Raw genomic sequence first — 27,246 nt, forward strand, 5'->3', positions numbered from 1 at the left:
ATTTAGTTTTGGAAATATTCACCCTATTTCAAATTTCATGCATCACTTTTTTGAAAGGTTTTGACACTGTGATTTGAAAGCTACGCAAATATCCGACATTTTCAAGCAAATACAGCAAAACTCTTGTCGGATATCGGAAAGCCGCAAAGCCAAATGCTACTTAGTGTACGAAAACACACATTAATAAATGACTTTGATCTAACGTCGAGAATGAAACAGTTTTTGCATTGGATTTTTTTGGGGGGTTTCCATTCAATGGACATCTTGCTGCTCACCTCACGGGCCAGCATAAACGATAAATTCGGTGAAAAAAATAAACATTAAATTAATCTCAAATAAATCTCAATATTTCTATCTATCTAGCTAGCTATCTATTAGCTAGCTAGCTATTTAGCTAGCTCGGTATCTAACTCTCTATGTATTTGTTAGCTAGCTATTTAGCTAGCTCGGTATCTAACTCACTATCTCTTAGATAGCTAGCCAGCTTTCTAGCTATTTCACTTACTTCTGGGTTATTATTATTATTATTATTTATTATTATTATTATAGAATGATGAAACATAAAGACTATTACAACTTCTTTGCAGTAATAGTAGCTCTTGTGCCCCCGGATTAGTTTCATTGGTCAGTCATTGACATTTTCCATGATGCGCTAGCACTAAGCTAGTAAATTCATCTTGCTTGCAGTTAAAATGGCGGCCTTTGATGGTGTAACAAGGGAACATATACGTTTTGATTTGGCGTGTCTTGATTCACTCGATTCATACAACAATTAGTACTAAAAATGGCCACGATAACATTCAAATCAACCAAGATGCAATTTCATCACTCACATGTTTCTTGATTTGTTATCTTTTTGCTATCTATTAGCTATCTGGCTGGCTAGCTTTCTATCTATTACTTATATGGCTATCTAGCTGGCGACCTAGCTGACTAGATAGCTGGCTATCTATTAGCTATCTGCTAACTAGCTTTCTATCTATTTGAGTTACGTCCGGGTTTAGTGAACGCTGGCGCGTGTGGCTGCCGCTGCTCACCCACAGAAAACCTTATCCTGTGACTGTAAAGTGACCTTGGGAGTTTTGAAAGGTGCTTATAAATGAAATGTATTATTATTATTATTATTATTATTATTATTAAAGACTGGTCCAAGTTAAACGTTTAGTGACAAATCGAATTTCCACTGCCTCAATGGCTGATTTTGCACATTCCTTCCAGACTACCTTCAATCACTACGCTGCGCACACCTATTTAAACGCTTCACTTCACCCGAGCCGCATATCCGGAGTCTGATCTGCGACGTCATATCCGGAGTCTATGATTCGTCGGAATGAGCCGTTCTGCTCGACGTGTCCGCTCCATGCAGTAGCTCAATGAAAAGCCCCGCAGCTTGGCTCACTGGCACATGAGCAGACACTTTCTGACAGCACCCTCCCACTCCCTTTATTTTTTTTGAACATGTGGTAGCAAACTGAAAAAGACAACCACATTTCACTCTTTGAATCTAGTCTGCGAGACATGAGTCGAACCAAAGCGGAAGTATTCTTAGAATCACCGCCTGTATAGGGCCTCTCGAACTCAGCATAAAATATGCAGGCGCGTCTTAAAATAGGAAATTTTGCCGTCACGCTGGGACGACACAGATTTTGTCGGAGTAAACAAGAGGCGGCGGGGCTAAAACATTGATGGCATTCATACTGAGATGAGTAGGGAAGGAAAAGAACAGCAGAGCGGAAGCTTCTCTCCCGCAGAATAGAAGTCCAATTCGTTATTCGTCAGTGCCAAGAGTGCGGCAGGGACGTGTAGAGGTGGTGGGGGGGAAGTGAGTGAGTTCATGCAGTGTATATCTCCTCTGTGTGCGAGTGTGGTAGTGATGGTATGGGTGGGCGGTGGCGGGGGCAACCTCTGTGTCCTCGGGGATGCCTGATCCACGCTTCGGCCCCCTCCAGCGACCAGATGAACGCTTATATAACGACAGAGGGACTGACGAGCGGCCAACGCGGCTGCCTAATGAGAATCTGCATTAATTTGACTTCAAGAGGCATCCAACGCACGTGCGTCAGTATGTACACTAACTCTATAATGCTGGAGCACTAGTTTGGTGGGCGAGGTGGTGCAGTGAGTTAATGTAGAAGATGATGACTCAAGTAGTTTGTTAAATAAGTAAATAAACAAATCTTAAATGAATAAATAAAGCACAAATAAATAAATAAATAAATAAATAAATAATAAATTGGTGATAAAAATAAACAAATAACTGAGTGGATAAACTAATATATACATAATTAAATATATACATAGTTGCATTGATCAATAAATAAAAGTAAATAAACAATTGCATAGATAAATATATAAATAGTTGCATCGATAAATAAAAAAATAAATAATCAATTGCATCGATAAACATATACGTATATAAATAAATAACTGGGTGAATGAATAAATAAATAAATAATTAACTGGGTGAGTAAATAAATCAATAAATAACTGGGCGAATGAATAAAAAAATTGATAAATGCATCAATAAATTAATAAATAAAGAAACCACAAATAAATAAATAAACAAACAAATAAACAAATAAATACATAAATAAATATTAATAAGTAAATAAGTATAAATAAGTATTAATAGTGGATGGGGGAAAAAACACATTCTTGCCTCCCCCCATTTACATTGAATGCACGCTGGCACTTTCCAAAAGATCAATCCAGGAACGTGAAGGATAACTAAAGACGGCTTTACTTTTTTGGGGGGCTTTTGTCTGTTAAGTGAAGATAACGCCACAGTAGCTCAAGGCTCAGGAAAAAAGTGAGCTATGATTGGTTGTTACCTGAGCCCTGGAATGGCTGTGATGTCATTTTCGATTGACGGCAAGTAGCAAAATGACCTGCAGAGCACTGCAGGCGACACAAGTGTGTGCTGAAACAGTTCCATAAATAAAAGCCATCATCTTTTGGTCAATGGTTTCATGTAATATACTGGAAGCCCACTCGAAGTAGCGATGAACCACTCAGACATTGATAAGGCAACACATACCATAGAAGTTCAAATGTGATTGGACAGTGAAAAATTAACCCACAAGTGACCAGAAGTCGAACAGAAGCATGATCAAAACAATCTCACCTCCAAAGTAGGACCCGTCCGTTAGCTTCATCTCCTTGTTGAATTTGGTGATGACACTGGCGACGCCATGTTGGATGAAATACATCTTTTTGCCGACGGTGCCCTCGCGGATGATGTAGTCGTTGGGTTGGAAGACCTCAAATTTTAACTTGCTTAGCATCCCCGTCACGAAGTTGGGGTCTGCGTTTGCAAACAGCGGCATGGTGGCCACCAGCTTACGGCAGTTAAAGTTGACAATTTCCTGGCGGGAAAGAAAAAAAGAACGTGACAAATGTGATCCCGGGAGAGATTTCGATGGCCAAAAAAAACTACTTGGAAAAACACTTGGTGCTCCAGCTGCTATTATCAGACGGCCCAAAATGAAGTGGACCCATATTGCCGCTTGATCCCTAAAACCTCCTAAAGCACTGCTGAGGAAAACATTTTGGCACTGCTGTCAGCTCTTGATGAGTTCTGCCCCATGCCGGACCCTCTCGGCCCAGCTAGAGATTAGGTGTTTGTTTTTCCGTTTTTCCCCCAACGGGGCACAGATTGAATGCGGCTCAGTACGTGTCGTGCGTTTGACTCCCTCACCTCCCTTGTGCCACCCTTGCGGCGTAATGAGACATTAACAGAGAGCCGCGCAACCTCTGGGGCTAACTACGTGATGGCTAGCCGTGAGTCGGTGAGGGCGATGACCTCAATCAGGGAGCAGAACTAACGAATCATATCGTGGGCAAGTTTCATGCTTCAAGGAGGCCTCGCGGCGGTGAACGATCTTTGCGTGTGCGATACCTATTTCAAGATTTGTCGCATGCCGAGGGAATTGAACAGTCGCGATATGAGGTTACATAATGAGCTAAACATAATGAAAGAGTAGCATGCCACTCAGCTTAAAATACGTCAGGGCGAAGCCTACTGAACTGTTATACAGTGAGACCTCAACTTACAAATACCTTATCTTACAAACTTTTCGTCTTACAAACGTCACATTTATGAAAATTAAACCTTATAATAAGCTCTATTTTCATAATACACACCCACCACGGCTGGCGGAGTGATCTTCGGTGGAAGCACACGACCGAACAGCACCAGAGGTTAAGTTACCAACAGCCCTTATGGAAAGTGACTCTCCTTCCATAAGCCATCAACGACCATCAAAAAGGTCAATAAAACTTTATTTTACAGCACAGTTTATTTCTTTAATTACAGTCCTCATGTAATGCGCCTCTCTTTCCAAACAGCAATTCCCTTTGACCTTCGACCTCCAACGCCATTCCATCAAGCCATAAATGACCATCACAAATGTAAATAAAGTGACTTTATGATACAATGCAGTGTATTTCTTTCATTACAATACAATAGCACATTTATTATACATAGAATATGGTATGTTGTGTGTAGTTTTAAGGCTTATTTAGTTGAAAAGTATATTTTATGGAAAACCGGGAACGGATTATTCCATTTTAATGGTTTCCTATGGGATTTTTTTTTTTAGATACACACTTTTCGCCTTACACACTCTGTCTGGGAACCAATTACGTTCGTAAGTTGAGGTCTCACTGTATATTTTTCAGCACTGGCAGTGAACAATTACATTTACAGTCTTCAAAACAGATTCGTGCATCAGGGCAAGCAGAAATGCAAATGACAAACAAGCCAAATCAAAATATCATGATATCGACGGTGCATTTTCTGACGCTAATTCTGAGTCTTAGCGGCTTTTGATGCTTCCCAGGTGGTCACGCTTGCTTGAGACACCAGTGTAGGCAATGACTTTAATCTTGCGATAAAGCGACATGTCAGATTCTTCGCATAGTCTGCTGAGTGGAGAGGATCTTCGCTCCCACTATGACCCGCCCCCCCTCCCCCACTCCCTACACCCACCCCCATTTTCCCCGCACTTCCTTCCAAATTTGGCTGGGAAGGCGAAGCGCCAACAACAGTCAAGTGGCCGCCAGCCAAATATCTCGACTCAGCTCTTGGATGTAACTGTGGGAAATCTGGATTAGATGTACTCCACTCACCGCTAAAATGTCCTGCCAGGGATGTTCAAACTGGGCACGTCCATAAAAATCAAGTGTTTGGCAATGAAATGATGATGTAACCCGTTGATGTGATTCAGTGTGTCTCTACTAGCCAGTCCCGTGAGGGACATTTTATTGTGTGACGCTGTCACCAGGCAGATTTTGTGGACTCTGCATAGTGGACAAAAAGCCTGTAAGGATTTTCCGCATCGTAAATAATAATCATAAATCCCATGCGCGTCCTTCCTCTGTCTGCAATATTCGATCCTACGAGGGCGCTGGATGGGGAGAGAGGCACGAATGGCACGCTTGCATGGGTTTTACGAGGATCCTCACCCGTATCTGCCAAGTGTAATTCCTCATGTAATCCTTTGGATGTGAGGAGTCGCAGGGAAGAAAACTGATCAATGGCTTCAATGTAAATTTCAATGAGGCTCGTTCATAGAACGGATCTGATTATGATGACTGAAACATTATGATTACTGCCAGTATTTCACTGAGATGAGTGCATTGTAGTTTGTTGACGTCACACTTGTAAATATCAAACAGACAATTTTCGGTTACAGCGTCAATGTGTAATTCCGCTTGAAGGGGAAACATTTGGTGCAAAGTAAATCATGCACGGCCCAATAAACAAAACAGATAGAAAAGTTTGCACCGATGTGCCCTAATAACATTCAAACGGTTTACAATTTGCTGTCAACTGAGTCAGGTGGTCGCGACTCTAATTTGGTATTCATCGAATAATATCAGGGACGGATCCAACTTTGAAGGACCCCTGGAAATAGCCAAAACAACCCGGAAAGAGACGACTTGCTGTAATTTTTCGGGTATAAATTCTTGAGCTGTTTTGTGGGGTTTATAGATTATTGACAAGACTATAACATTTCATAACACAAAGTGAAACTGGCTTAAGGTACCGAACTTTTATGGGGCAGTATTGAGACAAATGTGGGGCTTAAGGCTGCTAACATGACTACAAATACATTTTGTGGAAAGTAACTCCCCCCCTTCCTGTTTATGTTTTAATCTTCACAAATGCACCCAAAGGCTATTCTCTGAAAAACGCTCCAATTGAATGTTTCTGTGCTCTCTGTAAAGCGACACTACAATGCTAATGACCAAGAACAATGGGAACTCTGATGAAAAGGTTTCTACAGCAGTCATTGGTACTTCTTTGAAGGTGTTGGACGTTTCACTCCTCATCCGAAGAGCTTCGTCAGCAAACTAAAGTTGTGCTGGTAACTCTGGCCCTATATGTAACCCTAATGAACAGAGGTGGCGGTGCCAGACCTCTGCTCTGATAGGTCCCTGGCACCGCCACCTCTGTCCATTAGGGATATATATATATATATATATATATATATATATATATATATATATATATATATATATATATATATATATATATATATATATATATATAAGGCCAGAGTTACCAGCACAACTTCCGTTTGCTGACAAAGCTCTTTGGATGAGGAGAGAAATGTCCGACACCGTCAAAGAAGTACAGACGACGGCTGAAGAAACCTTTTCATCGATGGACCACTCCTGTACGACTGAGAGCCGACAGAGAAACAATGGGAACGTAAAAAGTTGCGTCAAGGAGGTATGTTGACGTCATACATCATGGCTCGGGGAATCCGAATCAAAATCAGAAAGCATTTAATAGTCCCACAATTGGGAAATTTGCAAGGGAATGGTGATGGACTAATAAATTTGGGGCAAAGGTAATTTTAGCTTTGGTTGTTAGCAGAAATAAGGTAGATTCTTCAATGCATGTTTTTGCTTTGCTGAGTGGCTATTTAAAAGTAAAATTAAATGTCGGGGGAATGTGATGAGATGAATTCCACACATCTTTTTGGACATGAATTCTTGTGTAATTATGACAAAAGTATTTTCCAACCCGAATTCAAAGTACAAAGTCTCACCTCTTTCAGCGGGTCATTGAGTTCGCTCAGGATGTTATCCTCGTCGAAAATCTTGCCCTGGTAGCGGTGTTCATAATAGTCGTGTATCTTTTGCCGCATGTCCGCCGGAAGCTTGTGGAAGGACATGTATTGCTCCACTTGTTTGTACTGTGGGAGGCAAAGACAGACAAATGCGTATGAGTTTCGGGTCATGCTTTCCGTGGATAAATATGTCAATAAGACAGCAAATGACAGAATGACGAGTTATGCATTGATCTATCCACAAAACACAAGTTGTAATCTCAGACTGTTTTGACTCCTTAGTCCAATAGGCGTAGGAAGGCGGGGGAGACCGGGAGGCGAAGTCCGGTGGTGGAGAGGGACGCGGAGGGTGGCAGTGGGGGAGTAGAAACAAATCGCTCCTCGGGGCTACATCAATCCAAGGTTGCATTTGCCATTATTTCAAGAAAGCATGTCGCTCAATGCTGATGGGCAGCTAAGTCATTATCTTAATGCAAAGTTGCCAGCTACTGTACATGCAACATCCGACTGGCATATTCCGGTTATGGTGCTTAAAGGATAACCGATAGCATTTTTTTTTGTTTCCTAACTGACATCAGAAAAACGTTTTATAACATCTAAAATACCCAAAACACGCAAGCTGATATTTTTAGTCAAATGCAAAACACAAATGAAAATGACTTAAAGTGTCCCAAAACTGCCACAAAATGAGCTCGGAACTGGGCAGATTCAGAAAGTCCCACCGCCTTGTTCGTGACATCACTATTGGTCACACACTGCCTTGCTCCAGAATCAAAACAATAGCTTCAGAGAGTTCAGATTCGGAGACTATGCTTTCCTGTTACTCATCCAGTTATGAATATGAATCAAATAGTTCTGAAGAGGAAAGCATAAATGTTTGCAATCGATTCAAGAAGTCCTTCCGTATCAATTCGAGCCATCTGGACTCCAATGTAGCGCCCAGAAAATGCACAAGATGGCACACAAGGTCCGTTGAAAATGGCTGATTTGTCCGCTGGGAATTTGTGTAAACTTACACATTATTGATGCGTGTTACCGCAATTGGCTGCGACACACAACGATTCACCATCGCGTTATTTATGTAGTTTTCCTTCTAATTTCGCCATCAACATGGATCAACACAATGTTTTCAGACTAAACAAAGTACCCAAAATGCATTGTGTGTCGCTTTCAAGGTCACAGGCGTTCCCTCCGTGACATCATGTAGGGGATCGTCATCAGCTCGAAAACAAGACTTCCTGAATATTCAGCGCGAGTCTTAAAACGTAAAATATAGCTATATGCCGTGGAATCTTTGTAAAATGCGCTCAGTAGAAGTCATTTCAAGTGATTTTACAAATTATGGACACAACTTGTCCAGAAATATCGGTTGTCCTTTAATATTCTCAACTATGGCTAAAAACAAAACAAAACAGAACGATTTCATTCATTTGTTTTCACTTATCCATTCAAAATTCACTTCACTTATCCATTGTTTTTCAGCTTCCTTTCATTGCTTTTCCCTTGTTGTCCTGCGTCCAGATGTGTGTTCTCGTATTTAAACATTTAACCAATCCCGTTTCAGCCATCATTTGTTACCAGGGTCAGAAATGTACGTGGATGCCTTCACAATCAGTCCTGCGGGCCCTCTAGCATAAAAATCAATGGTGATAAAAAACATGCTTTAACCAATAAGAGTTCCAGTTGGCAACTCAAGCCAATCATAGTATCACTAGCCTCTAGTGGTAAGAGCATACTGACCAGCGCTAGCACCAGGATATGTAGCGAGCTACATAAGCAAATCTATTGTTGTTTTGATTTAATAGAGATTTTGTCAAGCCACAATGGCTGAAGGAGGAGAAGAAATTGATTTGGTTGCATTTATACCATGAAAGCCATTTTCAAGAATGACTTTTCAAGAATAGATGGACATCATTAAGAAAGGTTGGACAGCTCTGAAGCTAGCAAAAATAGCCAATACTATAGCAATTTTATGATGTTATCATGAATCCACATGTTCATAGTAAAAATTTGAACAGTTTAATGACAGTATTTCTTAAGTTTCTTCAAGTCCCAAGTTATTTCCTGGCTAACGGCATCCTCTAGTGGATATGTTGTAAATCACACCACACCCACAGCTGTGGCCAAGGGTTGACATGCACAGTCCGCCACTGACATCAACTACTTTCAATGAACAACAAAAGCTATTATTGGTCAAAAAACTAGCTTGGGGGGTTGCACAAGATCAAATTTCAGGGCATGCCAAATCCCAGTGTTGATCATTAGGTGGTTTACATAAGTAACTTTCAATTCAGGCCTGTGGAAATGTCGTGGTGATTGCTGTGCAGGGGTTCACAAAACCAATTTAATTGGAAGAGCATTTTGTGGCATCACTACCTTTCTATTTCCATCAAAGGGCAGTGGGTGTCTCGCGGTTCACATCCTGACTTAGGTTTTAATTCACATCCAAAGCCATCTTCCATTTCAGACTATTGTAAGAGAGTCATTGTTTTTAAAACCTGATTTTCTATGCTTGCCAAAGGCAATTAGTAGCGGTTTATGGAACTGGTTTTCAGTTCCTGCTATAGGGCACTGCTAGCATCTCAGTTCATATCATTCACTGTTTATGTTCACCAAAGTCTTTTGGTAGTTCAGGGAATTGGTATCCTCGCTGTTCACATAATTGTCTTAGACGTAGTGATACTGTGGGTCCTATAACAGTCTTTCAACTGCCTTCAAAGGCCATTGGCAGTCCAGTTGTTCACATTGGTGGTGAAACACAGGTAATGGGTATTATTAGCAAGCATGACACAAACCTCACCGTGACATGAAACTGGCACAGGAAGCAAAGAGACTCACACGGCGTCTCTCATTGATTCCTTTCTCCCAGCTGTAGACATTTGATAAGAGCTTGGGTCATTGTTTAGCAAGATGGATGGGGGGGGGGGGGAATTTATTTGGACAGTGTCATACAAATTGGAATGTAGCTCAGGCTATTCGGTGAGACTGGGATGGCCAAGGTGGAACAGAAGTGGTGCAAGGGGAAGTGTGCACAGCATCACTAAAGAGTCATTTTCGGTCGGCGGAAAGCAGCAAACTGGCTGCCCCCTGAGGGGGATTAAAATGGGTGGATGTTGCTGCTTAATTCAAAAACCATAAATACAAAGGCAGTCAATTATAGTGTTTTGACTAGGGGGCTGCAGAGAGCATATTATTGCATATTCATATTGCAAAGAAGAGTTTTGGGTTGAATTCCACTTTACGTACTGTATGTGGAAGGGCAATTTCGGGAAAAGTGTCTGATGATTTTGCGACACGCAGCACCATTTTGGAAAAAGCATCAAGCACGATTTGTCGAGGATGGCTTCAAGTTTTTAAACATGCTAAAACGCATTTCTGGGTTTTGAATGACACACTCATACACACACATTGGTCAGTGAGTGTCACAGATTATAGATATTACCAGTAATTTATCACACTTAAATTACCTTCGCATAATATGGCAGCAAATACCCCACAATTTGGACCACATATGAAGATCACAAGTTAGGTAAAGCTAAAGGCGTTCAAAGAGATGCCTGACATAAAGGGAAGTCAAAAGAAAAAAAGGACCATGACTAATACATTACTACTACTAAGTTTTGTCTTCATATTACACAAAACATCATATTTTCATATTTTAGCAGGATATCTGCAAATCATTATGGGCCATATTGTTAAGGAGGAGGGCCAGGTCTTCATGTAGCTATCGGTAATAAGCTAATACATAGATGCCTAATGTACATAAATAAAACAACTATAGTCATAAAGTGATGGCATACATCTAAATATCATACTGGCAAAAATATTTCTGACATTTTCATCTTTTAATGACATGTTTGGAAGAAAATCTACAAAATCTGGGCTGCCAAAGTCAAGAATGTTGACTTGCTTTTTACTCATAGGCGTCCAAATAGATGCCCGACTGAAATACAAATGGATCAAAATAAAACAATTGGTGGCTCATGTTGACTACTATTTAGCTCGAGCTAACAGTTGCCTGAATCAGTGCCTTGAGATCGTCAAAAACAGTTACACTTTGCAATATAGTTTTGAAGAACACAGCGACATTAATAGCAACCATCATTATTCAAACAATTTTGCTGATGAACACAATGACAAAAGCCCAAGGCGGTGGTACGAAAACGCCACGTGAATGTAAAACGGGTCCTTCACGGTCCCTCTAAAAGTTTCCAAGCCCAGAAACCAATGCTAGGAGGATGAAGTCGAAATGGGATGAAACAGATTTGCTGTACAACAGATGCACCGTACATTCATGCAGAGTAAAAGGCTTGTCACTAATTCAATGACTTTCAATGTTTGCTGTGGGCGACCTGCTGTCATTAATATTCACTAGAATGCACCGTGCCACTGATGTGTGAAGCAAAGGGCAAATTATGGAAGTACAGTGACTCGATAAAAAGAAAATGCAACTTTTTCCCCCTTTTCCATAATTCCATATTTGTTTAATGGATGAGACAATTTGTAAATTTTGCCACATGCAGCACGTTACAGAAATATTGCTGAAGATGACCAAATAGAAAGAGTTGGATTTTAGAATTCCCTCATGGAAAATTGGCAATTTGGGGAAGAGAGAGTGAAAGAGGTTGAGATAAAGAGAGAGACAGACATTTCTCTTATTTTTTTAGTGTTTCTTTAATATTATTGTTCTGATTAATTTAATTGTTTTGTCTTTAAAATAACTCATTATTCAGTGATTGGCAGAACAATTTACCATATTTAAAAACCTTTTCCATACAAAAGGTGCACTGTATTATAAGGGGCCCTTCAATGAATGACATTTTACGTTTTCCATAAATAAGGGGCACCGGATTATGAGACGAATGATCATCTTTTGAAATAATATTTTCTTTTAGGTGCCCCTTGTGGTGCAGAAAATACGGTACATAAATGTATTGTGATGTACGTATAATCTGTGCAAAGGTCAACCAGTTTGTTTGTTTTTTTCAATTGTTGGTCAATCATAATCTTAAATCCACACATGCCAATAATCCCCGCACGACAACGCTGCATATGTACATTGAACGGGTTATGTTCTAACGGGTTCACCGGGGTTATCTGATTGCTGCGTATATGCACAAAGCACATCCGGAACGTCCACGTGCAAAGCTTCCAGATGGTAGCTTGGCTGGGATGCTACATAATCACCACGGGGGTACATTAAAGGACAACCGACGCAAGTTGTGTCCATAATTTGTAAAATGGCTTCCAATGACTTCTATTGACTTTATTTTACAAAGATTCCACCGCATATATTAATATTTGATGTTTTGAGACTCGCGCTGAATATTCAGGAAGTCTTGTTTTTGAGTTGGTGACGATTCTTGACGTGACGTCACGTCAGGAACGCCCCTGACCGACAAAGCGACACAAAGTGCATTTTGGGTACTTTGTTTGGTCTGAAAACTTTGTGTTGATCCGTGTTGATGGCGAAATTAGAAGGAAAACACATAAATAACGCGATGGTGAATCATTGTGTGTTGCACCAAGACTACTATTTGATACTAGTTGACGCAAATTCCCAGCAGAAAAATCAGCTTGGCCGCCATCTTGTGCATTTTCTAGGCGCTACATTGGAGTCCAGACGGCTCAAATTGATACGGAAGGACTTCTTTAATCGATTGCAAACATTTATGCTTTCCTCTTCAGAACTATTTGAATCATATTCATAACTAGATGAGCAACAAGAAAGCATCTTCTCCGAATCTGAAGTCATTGTTTTGATTCTCAAGCAAGGCAAGACGTACTGGTGTGATGTCACGAACAAGGGGGCGGGACCTTCTGAAACTCACCATCTCCGAGGTCATTTGAAGTAGTTTTGGGACACTAACTCATTTTTTATTGGTGTTTTGCATTTGACTAAAAATATCAGCCTGCATGTTTTGGGTATTTTAGATGCTATCAAACGTTTTTCTGATATCAGTTCGGAAACAAAAAAATGGTGTCGGTTGTCCTTTAAAATAAGATATATACGTATATTAAGTCACCATGAGTGATATGGAAGACAAGAATCCCATTTGTTGATCGGCCACCCATCCATCCGTCCTTCCAGGCATATAGATACCATTTATGACATTCTGGAATGAGCTGAGTTTTGACGAAACGAATAATACTTTAAGACCATCTCAGCTCTAATTAGCATTATCTTTATGGCGCAAATGTGATTATATGCATCAAAGGGGGCCATGACGGATTAGTGCATAGTTACGTTAAGTCAACAAACCAGGGTATGAGAGAAAGCTGTCATCAAATCGTAAATTTCCGGAAAGTTGTCTGAAAAATATGCTAATGACCTTGATTGGAACCTTCCAAATCTCCCGTGACGATGTGCCTCAAATGACGAGCATCCAAACGTGGTCATCCGGCGCTTACCTTCTCTTGGTACTGCCGTCGCGAGGAGTCCAGCGACTGGATGAGGGCGGTGGCGTGGCCCACGAACATGGCGTAACACGTGGCGCCCACGATCATGCTCAGCATGGTGATCCACAGGTCCGACATGCTCACGGGCGCCCGGGCGCCGTAGCCAATGCACAGCATGTGGCTCATGGCTTTGAAGAGGGCGTACGAGTACTGCTTGCCCCAGGAGACGTTCTGCCAGGGAGAGAGAGACAGAAGGAGACCAAGCACCGGGCAAGTTAGTGTGAGGCCGGGGGCTTCATGTCGATGGGCGACTACACTTCCATGCGTAAAACATCCACTCCAAATGCTTCGCCGTGGCCTTTAGTACAACTTCTACCGGCTTTCATTGTTTCCATAATTGCCAAAGGGTGAAAAGCAGTTCGGTTCTGTAGTGCTAAAAAAGAACAAGTCACATTATTTACACATCTGATGTGTCTGTTTTGCTTAGGGAAGTAGGAGGAGAGCCTTCTCTTCCTTTATCCTCTTAAAAATGGCCGGCAGATTCAAAGTGCGCTTGTGAGAGCTCAGTTCAGTGAGCGACAAGGTGGATTCATACTGGGTTTTGACGATACCTGAAGATTGAAGATAAATTAAATATACATCTGTTTATTTTTGTGAGTATTTGGAGTTTCTGTGACTACTAGTTAGAAAAGATGCACCAGGGACTTTTTCGTGACCCCTAGTGCTTTGTTTTTGGCCATTTTTTGTAACATTGACTTCTTTTTACTCTTCTACGACAGCTGAAAATACTTAAACTGCAGCTAACCAACTTCAAAAAAATTCAAATTTGTGTTTGACTTGAATATTTAATGGTTCAACTGTAAATTTTCCATTACAATGATTTGAGATCGAAATTCAACAACGTTACGGCCGCCTAGGACATTTTTAACAAGATGACCGTCATTTGTCTCTCATGCTACTAACAGCATCATAGTGACCCGTCTTGTATGCTCTTTTTGCATCGAGGTCTCCAGCTGTGCATTTCATTTTTCACGCCCTTGTTGACTCGCCATCATCAATCAGACTAAAGCTGAGCAAACACCATGCGTGGAGCGATAAGGGGGAACAGCAATGATATGAAGAATGCAGGTAAAATCGTCGTTGAGCGGTTTTTGAGGAGCTTTGTCAGACTGTATTTCCTTGGAATATACAGTAAAGTCTCAGTAAAGTTATATCGATATCGGATATAACGTTAGTCCCGGTTATATCGATACTATTTCTATGCACACACGGAGAAAATTACATGCAAACAGGGTCGGATATATCGATAGTCCCGGTTTATATATATATATATATATATATATATATATATATATATATATATATATATATATATATATATATATTATATATTTTCGACTCCCTTGAATATCGATATAATGAGACTTTACTGTATATATATATATATATATATATATATATATATATATATATATATATATATATATATATATATATATATACAGTAAAGTCTCGTTATATAGATATCGGTTATATCGATAGTACTGCTTATTTCTATGAACGTAAGGAGAAAATTAACATGCCGCAGGATCAGATATATGGATAGTCCGGTTATATCGATATTTTTCTGACTCCTGAGAATATCGATATAACGAGACTTTACTGTATTTGTTATTTGTGTATTGTTGGATTAAATACACGGAGAAGAAATTCATAAATTGTCTGATGGTGTTGTCAGTACTGTTGGGCAATATCAGAACAATATTAGATTCGAAATGACACTGTGATTCTCACCCCTTTGCTTCCCAACCACCATAATCGATATTTGTGTTATTGTAGTGTTGGACGCTATTCAGTCCATATGGGAATTTTGCAAGTGACAAAATTCAACAGCTAATCATCATGACTCGTCACTTTTCATCTGCTCATTCGTTGCTACTCACCGAGACAGATTAGTTTCTCATTTTATTTGCCGATTTTTGGCTAAGACGTGCTAACCATCTTTTTTTTCTTCTCTCGCTTTGATGTCATGAAGCATAAACGCCGAATATTCTTTTCTGCACAAGAGGCTGGAACCAAAAAGGCAGCTGATCATGACGCCGGAACAAATAGCATTTGGGAGGCCGTGAGGTTGCCTTCGCACGCGTTCGCTGAATGTTTGCATTGACATAATTTGCATGGTTGAATAAAATACTTTTTGTTGTTGTAGTTGTTGTTGTTGTTGTCTAATGCTACGCTGAGTTGACACATCGCACCTTTTTTGCCTCATGGTTCTGCGGAGGGAGAAGAGCTGCGTTGGCACCGTGTCACGCATTGTCATCGCTTTGTAATACATATGTGTTTGCACCACGGGTCACGCATGAGCTCCTAGCAATTGATTTCACATGGAATTTTTGCCGTCTGCTTTTTTGTCGGGCTAAGTTTTTCGATTAGACTCAGAGACCAGATGCAATTTCTGTAGAAACCGCAGGTTACGTACGGACTGCTACATTAGTTTAGCTGTGTCATTTTAGCCAGATTATTACATGAATTTTGCTTGAGTTTATTTTACCAAATTTGTGCACGATGACCAGGACCAGGTAATTTGCAAATTCGAGTCAATGTGTTTGAGCTGTTTGACAAGAAGGCGCACCGGGTGAGGTTGCATTTTTGCTATGTTAGCTTTTCAAGCTAGCTAATACTGTTGAAATGCTTATGGATGATACTCCAGCACTTGTGAGCAGGAAAATCAAATTCAGTTCTTTTATTTTTCACACCCCTGCGCTGAACTAACCTGATTTGCATTACTCATGCCCCCTCGACCCCTACAGACCCCCCCCTCCATCTTCGCGACTCACAGTGCGTCTTGTTTCACGATGAGGCCAATCATAGACTTTGTATATATTGATATTGTTTCACCAGTCAAACGTCATGATATTTTCCATCTGTGAATCATCGGGAAGAATTGCAGGGATTGAAACAATCTCTCATTACGTAATGCTCGGTCATCCTTGTATGTGTGTGTATGTGTTTTATATGCGTGTGTGTGTGCGCGTGTGTCTGAGTAGAAGGGGGTGGGTTGTGACTCATCGGTGTATTCACACTTCTCCAAAACACAGCTTCCGCTCGAAGTAGGGCTCCTAACAAATGAAGCGGCTTGCTCTAATTAAACTCGCATGCATGCTGCCAAATAAAGAACGCGCAATGCTTTTGTTAAAAAAAAATATAATAAAAATAAAGGGGCAGGGGTTATATTGACTGGTGTAAAATAATGGTTCTTTGAACATACCTTTAAAGTGTTGGACAAAGAAGAGACAAACGTCCTTAACTGTACACGGTCAGGGCAACAAGCCCAATCACACTCTCACCTGACGGCAGCATTATCTTATCTGCTGATTAAGTCAATGCGGGCGCTTGGGACTCAGAAGTTACACTAGGGCCATTAGTCAAGCTGATAATATGGCTATGGGCCCACTCGCCACTATCGCCAGTTTTTGTTAGGCCTGAATTCTGCTTTGTGCTGAACAACATGCATCCGGGCAATATGATCAATGACGCAATTGACATTGGCTAGAAAACCCTGTTTCTGTCATGCCAATGTTACTGAAAGGGGATCTGATAGAGAATAGACAGAAAATAAATTATCATATTTAAAAGTTTCATGCCACCAAACACAAGGCCAACAATGGAAGCACAGAAAACCTGGGGTCAATCTGAGGTGAACAGACACTGCATGTTAAACTGTTTTCTTCATGTTGGAGATCTGGCCTTGGACTAATTTGCGACTTGATAAACCCCTTCACAGGGAGAGGTCATTATCCAGGTTACAAACCTATCAGTTCATGGAAAGGACAACCAATTAAAATGACTATGTTCTGTTGTTTTATAGTTGTTGGTGCTTGGGGCGTCCAGGGTTGTGGTATTCAAATCAAGAAGAGTACGTTTTACTAATGTATCACTTAAATTTGCATATACTATAAAAAGCTTGGCAGAGGGCTTCAGAAGTTGGGCGGCTGTCATGACTGGCTAGGTCCCCTGCCGGCAGTAAATCAAAGTCAGCTTTATTGTCAAGTATGCTAATATGCATGACATACAGCACAGATGACAATCTTCCTGGGTTCGAGCCTTTGTTCACAGTCTCCAACCGAACATCCCTGACAGGAGCAAAAGCCAATTTAACTTGCGACATTAGCTCTTGTTGGGGAAACCTCCCATCGTGGCTAAAAGTGCTTGATGCAAATGAAGCCTCACCGGGGTGCAGCTAATTAAGTCTTTTACATGACTCCATATCGATCCGCAGCTGGATATTAAGATACATTTATTCAGAGCGACAGCGCGCGGTGCAAATTTGGGCTGACCGTGAGGCTTTTGGGATGACTTTGTCGTCTTTCAATAATGTGCGGGCGAGTGTAACGATGCCGTTCGCATACTTTACAGTAGACCGTCATGAGGATGAACGGCGGCAGGCGTCGGAGAAAACAATTTTCGTGTTTTGCATTTGAGTGAGTCATGCACAACAAGCTCGGGCTGACGTGAAAAGTAAAGAGACCCGACACTGAGGGGAGTTGACGTTAGCACCTCAAGCCCGGATGCCTCGCGACAGTCGCTTTGCATGTGGGGCGTTTGTTGGAGGAAGAGGCTAGACGAGGAGGCAGGGGATGGCCCGAGGCGAGCGTTTACGATCTGCATCGCCTATGAGGCGCTTCATGTGAGTGCCGCACACGTTTTCGACCCTGCTGAGGAGGTGGACACCGGAAAGGAGGAGGGAAAAAAATCCCCAATGGACCATGTCACTTGAAATAAAACTATCATTAAATCTTACCCAAGTTCTTGGTTAACACCCTGTGAAAACACACAATAGGCTCACCAGCCACCAATTTGGGGGAAAAAAACCAAGATGAAAATATTGAACCTTGCATTAACCATACGCAAAACACATTCTCGGCAGTTACAGCGTAACAGAAAAGAATAAAAGTGTGATACTTACAACCATACCATTTAGCGATACCCAACAGTCAGGGGGAAAGTCTTGGAGAAGAGGCACCAGGTACTGGAGGCAGCCATCCCAGTGGCACAGCAGTAGCATCATGCCTATCAAGTTAAATATTCTTACCACGGCGCTCGCCAGGTCATAGGTCATATGGAAGATCTGGAGTATAGAGAAACGGAGAGAAAACAAAAAACAGATGTTGGTTAGGTTCCAGAACGACGGTGACGAAGCGAATGCTTAGCGATGACGGAAGTGATGCATTGACAACTGACGGACTAGCTTGACATAATCGCAAACTGACTATGACAGGTGGGTGTCTAGGCCACCGGCAAATGATGAACGATGGACCAGTCAAATTTACTTACATGCTAATGCCTGGAAATATTTACGATCAATGTCCATGGATGAAAGCTAAGATACAGTCAATGACTGCACTATATTTAGTTTCAATATAAGTGACCTATAATGTAGTCAGACTTAGGGTCTGTGATGTTGTCAGAGATGTTGTTTCGGACACTGTGGACAGAGACTCGAACCCAGAAGGATTGTCTTCTTACTGCCTGCAGGGGACGCAGCCATTCATGACAGATGTCTGAATTCTGAATCCTTCTGCCATTTATTGAGATTACATGCAAATTAAAGTGATACATTAGTAAAACATAGTTTTCTTGATTAGAATACCACACCTCTTGAGTTCGAAGCTCCAACAGCTGTAAGCAATAAAACATTGTTTTCCATGAACTGATAAATTTGTAACCTGGCTAATGAGCTCTTCCTATGAAGGAGTTCGAAGTTCTAAATTACTTCTGTGATAAGGAGTTTCCCAAGTCCTAAATTCTGTGCGGGGCCAGATCTCCTAGATGAAGCTGACAGTTTAACATGCTGCGTCAGTTGACCTGATTGACCCCAGGTTGTCTGTGCTTCAATTGTGTATTGAGTCACACATGTTGACTAAGCATATAACAGCATAAAACTTTTAAATTTGATAACTTCTTAATCTGTATCTGATGTCTAACGATTTGGACAACAATGGCCCCCTTGTTCCTCCATTTTGTGGTGTCATTGCCGATGCAATACAAACCCAAAATGCTAGCTAGTGCACGTTGCATTTTTTATTTTTTGTGTCGTCACAACATTCTGTATCTGCCAAATTGTTTCTATGACAAAGAGATGTTATGGTTCATTTTCAGTAGCTGTGAATTGAAAATTTGTACTGCTCCAGTCAGACCAGCTAGCATTTATGTTAAACCCATGGTCCTGTACATCCGATAGTGTCAAGAACCAAATCAAACGCTGGTCCCACATCACACTACCCATACAGTATATCCTAATGATCTCATGATGAAGAGCTATTTTTTTATTCTATTTTAGTTAGTCCATAATTCCAATAATAAAACTGAAATCGTGAAATGCAGATGTGATGCTAGCAGATTGGTGCACTTGGGTAATAAGCACTCCAAGATCTGCCAAGTGAAATATTTCGTCGAATTGCGATCTATTTTTAAACTCGGTGCTTTTACATTTCCCCATCAAAGCGCCCGTTTTAATTAATCACTGCTGAAATTACGCTTAATTGGGCCTCTTCCGTTGGTTAAGTGGCGGATTTCACGTTCACCTCCAAAACGGTGTGAAAACATTAATTCACATCGAGTGATAGATTAAGACATGACAGATGTGGAATTAGAAAAGCCAAAGGAGTGGGGGGGCTCTTCAACTCATTTGTGAAGTTGGCACTATTTTATTAAGTTTCATTTACCAAATAATGACACACTAGCCCAAAAAAAGGGAATGCTGTGTGACTAGCTTGAGAATATATTGAACCTTAATGCTGCCAAAAAGGAATTATACAGTGCCACTCGTAATTTCGCAACCCCCAAATAAAACTGTCCCTCCGCCAATATGCAATAAAATGGCCCATTTTAGTGCTGTCCATCTGTCTAGTACACATAGTTAAAATTTCTTATTCTTAGTAATCACACAAGCTCTTTCAGTCGAGTCGTTTTTTGACGGACACCTGGATTTTCCTGAAATGACCGTGGGTCACAAAAACTGGTTTGACTCTGTATTGTTTTCTCCAACTTACTTATTAACTCATTCACTGCCAGACGATGTGCAAAAATGTGTCCACTCCAGTGCCAGGGTTTTTGTCATTGTCACTGAAATTCCAGGACCAGCCGAATATTGAGTTTTAGATCTATATAAATATTCAATGCAGCGTAAGAAACCTTAGACTCTCTTTTTTCATCAGAAAAAAATGAGTTAATTCCTAAGTTTATATGGGTCTGGAGTTATCTGATCTTGAAATGGGGGCGTTTGTACAAAATACAATACAACACAATATATACATATTGATGTATGTAGCGGATGAAGCGGGAACAAAGCACAAACATGGACAAAAGGCAAATGCTACCCCTCGTGGAAGGAAAAACTATTGCCAGACGTCTGACCAGTGCTGTATCGGCACCCCCGCAAGAAAAACCAAAACCCGAACAATGGCGCTCCACGTCACACTTTTTAATTCCCGAATAAATTCCAGAATGGCAGCGAATGAGGTAAGGTTTCACTAGCAAAACAAAAAAAAATGGGTTGTACGAAAGCTAGCTTTGAATTAGCAATTTGATTGGACAAAATTCATTTCCCCTCAAATTCCAGGACCCATAGAATATTGAGTTTTAGGACTATAAGAAAGAAATCTTAGAGATAATTCCTAAATTATATGGGTATGTCGGCTGTATAAAAAAAGGCAAAAGCTGCCCCCTAATGGTAGGAAAAAACTGACCAGCGGTTTATTGGCAGTTCCCGCAAGAAAAACCAAAACCTGAATGCCGCTCCACCTCATGCTTTTCAATTTCCGAATAAATTCTTGAATGGCAGTGAATGAGTTAAGTTGCTTGACATCTTGCTCGAAGTTAGCTACATTTCACTGTAACACCTGATGTAACATTAGCACTCAATCACCCAAGCACTTATTTTGATATTTTGTGACTGCATATTTACAAATTGTAGCTTTTTTGCTGCCGTGGTAGGCTGCAAATGTCCCATGATGACCCCCGGCCACGACCTAGTCCTCTTCCCAGCTGGTGAAAAGCCCTCAAAATGGCAATTTTGGCCTGAGAATGATCAATAAGCGATGCTGCTAGAAACCAGCACGTCGAAACAAGTCCCAACAAGTCCTTCTAGATTAAAAATGTGACAGACGCAAGTGGTTTAAAATCTCTTTGAATGGCCATCATCTCCACTGCAGTCCATTGTGATTGTCCCGTGACCTTTTTGCGACAAAAGGACAGTGACCACACACACACACACACACACACACACACACACACACACACACACACACACACACACACACACACACACACACACACACACACACACACACACACACACACACACACACACACACACACACACACACACACACACACACACACACACACACACACACCCGTGGCACGGGGAGAACAAGAGGTCTGGGCTGTTGCTCAGATCCCTCCATGGTTCAACTCATCCGCTGGGACACACTGTGCACTGCCCTGCAAGGCTAAAATTAGCCAGTAGCATATGCCAGAGGAGAACTCTCATCACAAACGCACGCTGACTCTCTTTGGCTGTCTTTTATTCTTAATTTCGCAGAACTGTCCCGCTCTCTCGCTTGCTGCGTTTGCCTTCACGTTCATCACTGGCTGATGACTTAATGAGACGGAACAAGTGACACAGAGAAAGTTGGAAAACAAAAACAAAAAAGGGAATAATGGAGGAGATCGAAGGCAGATATCTGATTGTTTCTGAGACAATTGGGAAATGAGCAGAGGCTCTTTGTGATTCTTTGAGAGGGACACAAAGTGAAGAACAGAACCTCTTTGTCTTTTCTGTGATACCGTACAAGCTATCTGGCGGGCTGGCTAGCTATCTAGCTGGCTAGCTATTAGCTATCTATTGGCTTGCTAGCTAGCTTTCTATCAATTTGACTTACTATTCTATCCGAGTTACTTCCAGGTTGAGTGAACGCTGGCGGGTGTGGCTGCCACTGCTGACCCACAGAAAAACGTATCCTGTGACTGTTGATAGTTTAAAGGCAGAGTGTAAACTGCAAGGTTAAAATATCCCATCAATCAGGCTCCACAAACAACCCGCACAAGTCATCTGTACACTTGATGCAAAAAGCTAACAACCCAGCTAAATCGAACACAATTGATGAGAAACTAGATACATTTATAACAGAGAAAGCAGCTACAAGGGATCATTCCTCAAGATGGTGAAAGAAGGTTATGTTCCTCATCAAGTGTTTATTGCTGATGAAACCGGCCACTCTATTCCATCAAGCCATCAATTGACATTACAAAGGTAAATAAAACGACTATTTAACAGTACAGGTTATTTAATTATAATACCATAGCATGTTTACTATACATAAAATAAGGTATATTTTGTGTAGTTTTAAGGCTTAGAAAATTAGAAAGTAGAAAATTATGTTTCATGGGGACCTGGGAACGGATTATTCTCATTTTAATGGTTTCCTATGGGAAACTTTTTTTGGGGATACACACTTTTCGCCTCACACACGCTGTCTGGGAACCAATTCAGTTCGTAAGCCAAGGTATCACTGTATGTCACAAAGACACAGTCAGGTGAGACCAAAAGTTAAAAAGTGGGAGGTAATTGAGAGTGAGAATAAGCATCTCTCCCCGAGAGGTTTTTCACTAAATTTGCGTGAACGGCTTTGCCGGAAAGCCTTGCAAGCTGTGGGGGTCATCCCATCCCCGAGGACATCAAGAAGAGACGTAGAAAGTCATTAGCGGCGTCTGAAATTTATTTAACTCACAATTTCATGGGTTCTAATCAAAGAAGGAGGGCTTCCTAACAAAAAGGTTTTGGATCGGTGGTCTGGGTCGGGGCGAGCTTTGTTATGATGAAGGGGGTGTCCATTAGGGAGCTTTCACTTTGGAAATTGGGATGCAGTCATTTGTGGAGAAAGGCGTACGTTGCAAAAGTGGCCGTGAAAACAAAGATTTTAAAGTGGAGTTGAAAACCGAGTTGGGAAAAGGGAGGAGGGGGGTTGGGCATAAAAGGAGGCAGAAATAACTTTTTTTTTTCATGAGGGTTCATTTATCGGGCAGAACAACAAACGAGTAGTTTGTTATGTCTGCCTCAATATTTGGAGGTTTAGGGGTTAATAGTATGTAATACCATTCACGGTCGGTTCAAAATTTTAGCCCTGGGCGTGAATGGGGTTTGTCTATATATGCCCTGTAATTGATTGGCAATCAGGTTATTAATACAAACATTTTCAGTGAATAACTGAGAATATTTAACTCATTCACTGCCAGATGTGCAAAAACATGTACCCTCCAGTGCCAAGGTTTTTGTCATTGTCACACAAATTCCAGGACCCACAGAATATTGAGTTTTAGGACTACATAAACATTCAATGCAACGTTAGAAACCTTACACTCTCTTCTTTCATCAGAAATAGTTAATTCTTAAATTATATGGGTCTGGAATTATATTAGCTTGAAATGAGGGTGGCTGTCCAAAATTCAATGTAATGCATTCATATTGGTTTATATAGCACTTTAACAACAGCTGAAGTTGGAACAAAGAGCTAACATGGGAAAAAAAGGCAAATGCTGGCCCCTTGTGGAAGGGAAAAACATTGCCAGAGTTCTGGCCAGCGCTTTATCAGCACCCAAGCAAGAAAAAACAAAACCCGAAGAAATTCGGCAACGGCACTCTACGTCATCTTTTCAATTCCTGAATAAATGTGTAAATGGTACTGAATTAATTAAAAGAAGAAAAAAATGTGAATAGACGATTTCTCAAAGAGCAAATTGTACCTATGTGGATAATTTATCAGATATTTTTTTTTCCAGAACTAAAGCAAGTTCATCGTGAAACAACAGCAGTGCGGCCCGGTCGCTCTCATTAGCTAGCAAAATAGGATTCATCAACAACCAATTCCATTCAATTGACCGGATTCTTGACAATCCAATTATTGGTTAATACGTCCTTATTATACGATACCGTCATCATGACAAGGGCACGGGAGAAGATGGCAGTCGACCAAAAATCCAACATTGAGGTGACGCTGACAGGCAGCCAAAAGCACGGCCAAAACACCCCAGCCTGGCATCAGCAAAACAGAGGCTTATGGTGCACCCGGCTCCACTTTGACCAGGGGCAAGGGCAGAGGTCGGCATAATCCTCTAATACAGCAGAGACAAAGAGCCAAGATGTGATGTGATAGCAGCAAAGGGTCACACGGCGCTACGGGCCGGCCGGCTCCCTCTCGTCGGGAACACTTTTTGCCAGCGTTGCGCATTGTCTGCCTGTAGGTGCTTTGCGATTGATGGACTACCGCAAATGTACAAGCAATTTGTGGCTTTTGGGCGGATTTTGTAGACATTTGTTGTTGTATTCTTCAACCACAATACAAAAACAAGTCATCATGTGAAATTAGCAAAGCGTGTGTCTTCAATTGGATGTCAGTGACCTCTGCTGGAGGTCAATAGGATGTTGGATTGGATTAGCCTTAAATCGTCTCGCATTGGAGAAATTTACATTTCACAGCCGCCGAGTTATGAAAAGGAAGAGGAAAGGAAAGAAAGAAGTAGAAAAACTAAATACAGGAGCTGCGGGAAAGGCAGCCACTCTTGCGGCGCCATCTTGAAGTCAAAAGAACAACAAAAAAGCTCAATAATAACAATAATCAATCATCATCATTTCATTTTTAAGTGCCTTTTAAAACTCTCAAGGTCACTTTACAGTCACAGGATCAGTCTTTCTGTGGGTGAGCAGCGGCAGCCACACGCGCCAGCGTTCACTCAAACCGGAATTCAAAAAGATAGAAAGCTAGCTAGCTAGCTAATAGAATTCTGGATAGCCAGCTAATAGAGAGCTAGCTAACTAGATAGCTAATATGTTTCCTGACTCAAATAGCTAGCTAGGTAGCTATATTGCTAATAGCTAGCTCTCTAGCTAGCTAGTTAGCTAATAGATAGCTTGCTAGCTAGATAGCTAATATGTTTCCTGACCCGTCCTGTATAATGTGACACAGCACAAAATACACAGACAGTCATTCAATCTTAAGCACTTTCTGCACCCTCTTTATTGCATGAAGCAGTTCAAGATGAAAGAGGATCAAAGCGTCTTTTTCACCAGTGGAACAGGGAAGTCATGGTGGAATTTGCATGTCTACTACAAGCTAAATGTTCAAAGCAAACTCGAATCTGTAGCATCCAAGAGATTGTCTCACATCTCGTGTAAATATGCTTCAATTCCAAGCCGCGGCAATTTCACATATGCATCACATTGTATTTTTCTTGGTTTTGCTTCATCACGAATGGCAGTATGCTTAGTTAAAAATATGTATATATACAAAAAAAACAAAAGTGCATCTTCCAGTAGCATTACTGCGTTTACTGCATTCTTGTCGAAGAGTATAAAATTGGCTAGTTACTTCCCACCAAGAAATAATCTTGTATGACTAACGCACGGTAGACCATTAACAATGAATAGGGCTCAAGAGTTCAAAGCAACCTGTTTGCTTCAGGAACCTACTTAGTATGCAAATGTGTCTTGGTGGAAAAGAAAGAAAGGGACGGGACAAAGACTTCAAACTACATTGTTGAGGTAATAAAGCAGCGGGGGGTGGTGAGAGAGACTTCATTGAAAGACACATGGGTGATAGATGGAGTCATTACAGGTGGAAAAAAGGCGCCAGCGAACCACCTAAGAAAAAGTGCTGCATCCATATTATAGTATTAAACAAGTCTTGAATGAATAAGAGAGAGAGAGAGAGAGAGAGAGAGAGAGAGAGAGAGAGAGAGAGAGAGAGAGAGAGAGAGAGAGAGAGAGAGAGATTTGTAAAGATAGTTCCAGTCATCGTTCTTGCAAAACACTGTATAATATCTTCATATACTATTCATTCATTCATATTAGAACCCGATTTATCTTTTTCCCAATTATACCTGCTGTTATCTAATTTACTTTATGTCAGTGGTGAGGCATGCATGTCAACCCTAGGCCTTCAGTAGTGCTACCTCTGAATCAAGCTACAGCTGCGAGTGTGGTGTGATTTACTACACGTCCACTAGAGGGTACCATTGGCCAGGAAATAACTTGTGATTTGAAGAAACTTCAGAAATACTGTCAACCGGTTTGAATTTTTACGATGAACGTGTGGATTCATGAAAACTTCATAAAATTGCAATATCATTTGCTATTTTTTGCTAGCTCCGGAGCTGTCCAACTTTTATTATGGATATCCATCTATTCTTGAAAAGTCAGTTATGAAAATGGCTTTAACAATGTATCTGTAACCAAATCCATTTCTTCTCCTGCTTCAGCCATTGTGGGTTGACAAAACAGCTATTAAATCGACACAACAACAACAACAACAATAATAATAATAATAATAATAATAATAATAATAATAATAATAATAATAATAATAATAATAATAATAATAATAATAATAATAATAATACTTGCATGCACAGTAATTGGCAAAGAAGGGGATTGTAACACACACACACGTGCACACAATGTTTTTGTTTTTTTGCCCCAAAATGTTAGTCTTTATTTTCGAGGCAAGAGCGCCTCGTTCGCTCTTGCCCGCCGCCTCACCCGTTCTCGATCTATTTTAGTCGTGTGAGCGTGATAACCTCACCACTTTTGTTCTGCCTTTATAATCTGCGGGCGGGTTTGCATTTGGATGGTTGGCGTGCAGTTTGGAGCGATTGCGTTGGGAATGAACGTGAGGCCAGAACATTTGGAACTCATCATGATGGTGGT

At 41.0% G+C, this 27,246-nt stretch overlaps 1 protein-coding gene across 1 annotated transcript in view; it reads right to left on the reverse strand.

Moving 5' to 3' along the window:
• Positions 1–27,246, reverse strand: part of hcn1 (hyperpolarization activated cyclic nucleotide-gated potassium channel 1) — a 73,409-nt gene that overhangs the window by 13,674 nt on the left and 32,489 nt on the right. The window contains exons 3-6 of the mRNA XM_089020606.1: positions 18,448–18,609; positions 13,494–13,712; positions 7,062–7,208; positions 3,125–3,365 (exon numbers count right to left, since the gene is read on the reverse strand). Of these exons, the coding sequence (XP_088876732.1) occupies positions 3,125–3,365; positions 7,062–7,208; positions 13,494–13,712; positions 18,448–18,609 (769 nt within the window). The remainder of the gene's footprint in view (positions 1–3,124; positions 3,366–7,061; positions 7,209–13,493; positions 13,713–18,447; positions 18,610–27,246) is intronic.

The sequence above is a fragment of the Hippocampus bargibanti genome, linkage group LG18, assembly GCF_051943395.1.
Source record: "Hippocampus bargibanti isolate YZ-2025 linkage group LG18, ASM5194339v1, whole genome shotgun sequence".
In the NCBI taxonomy this organism is placed as follows: Eukaryota; Metazoa; Chordata; class Actinopteri; order Syngnathiformes; family Syngnathidae; genus Hippocampus; species Hippocampus bargibanti.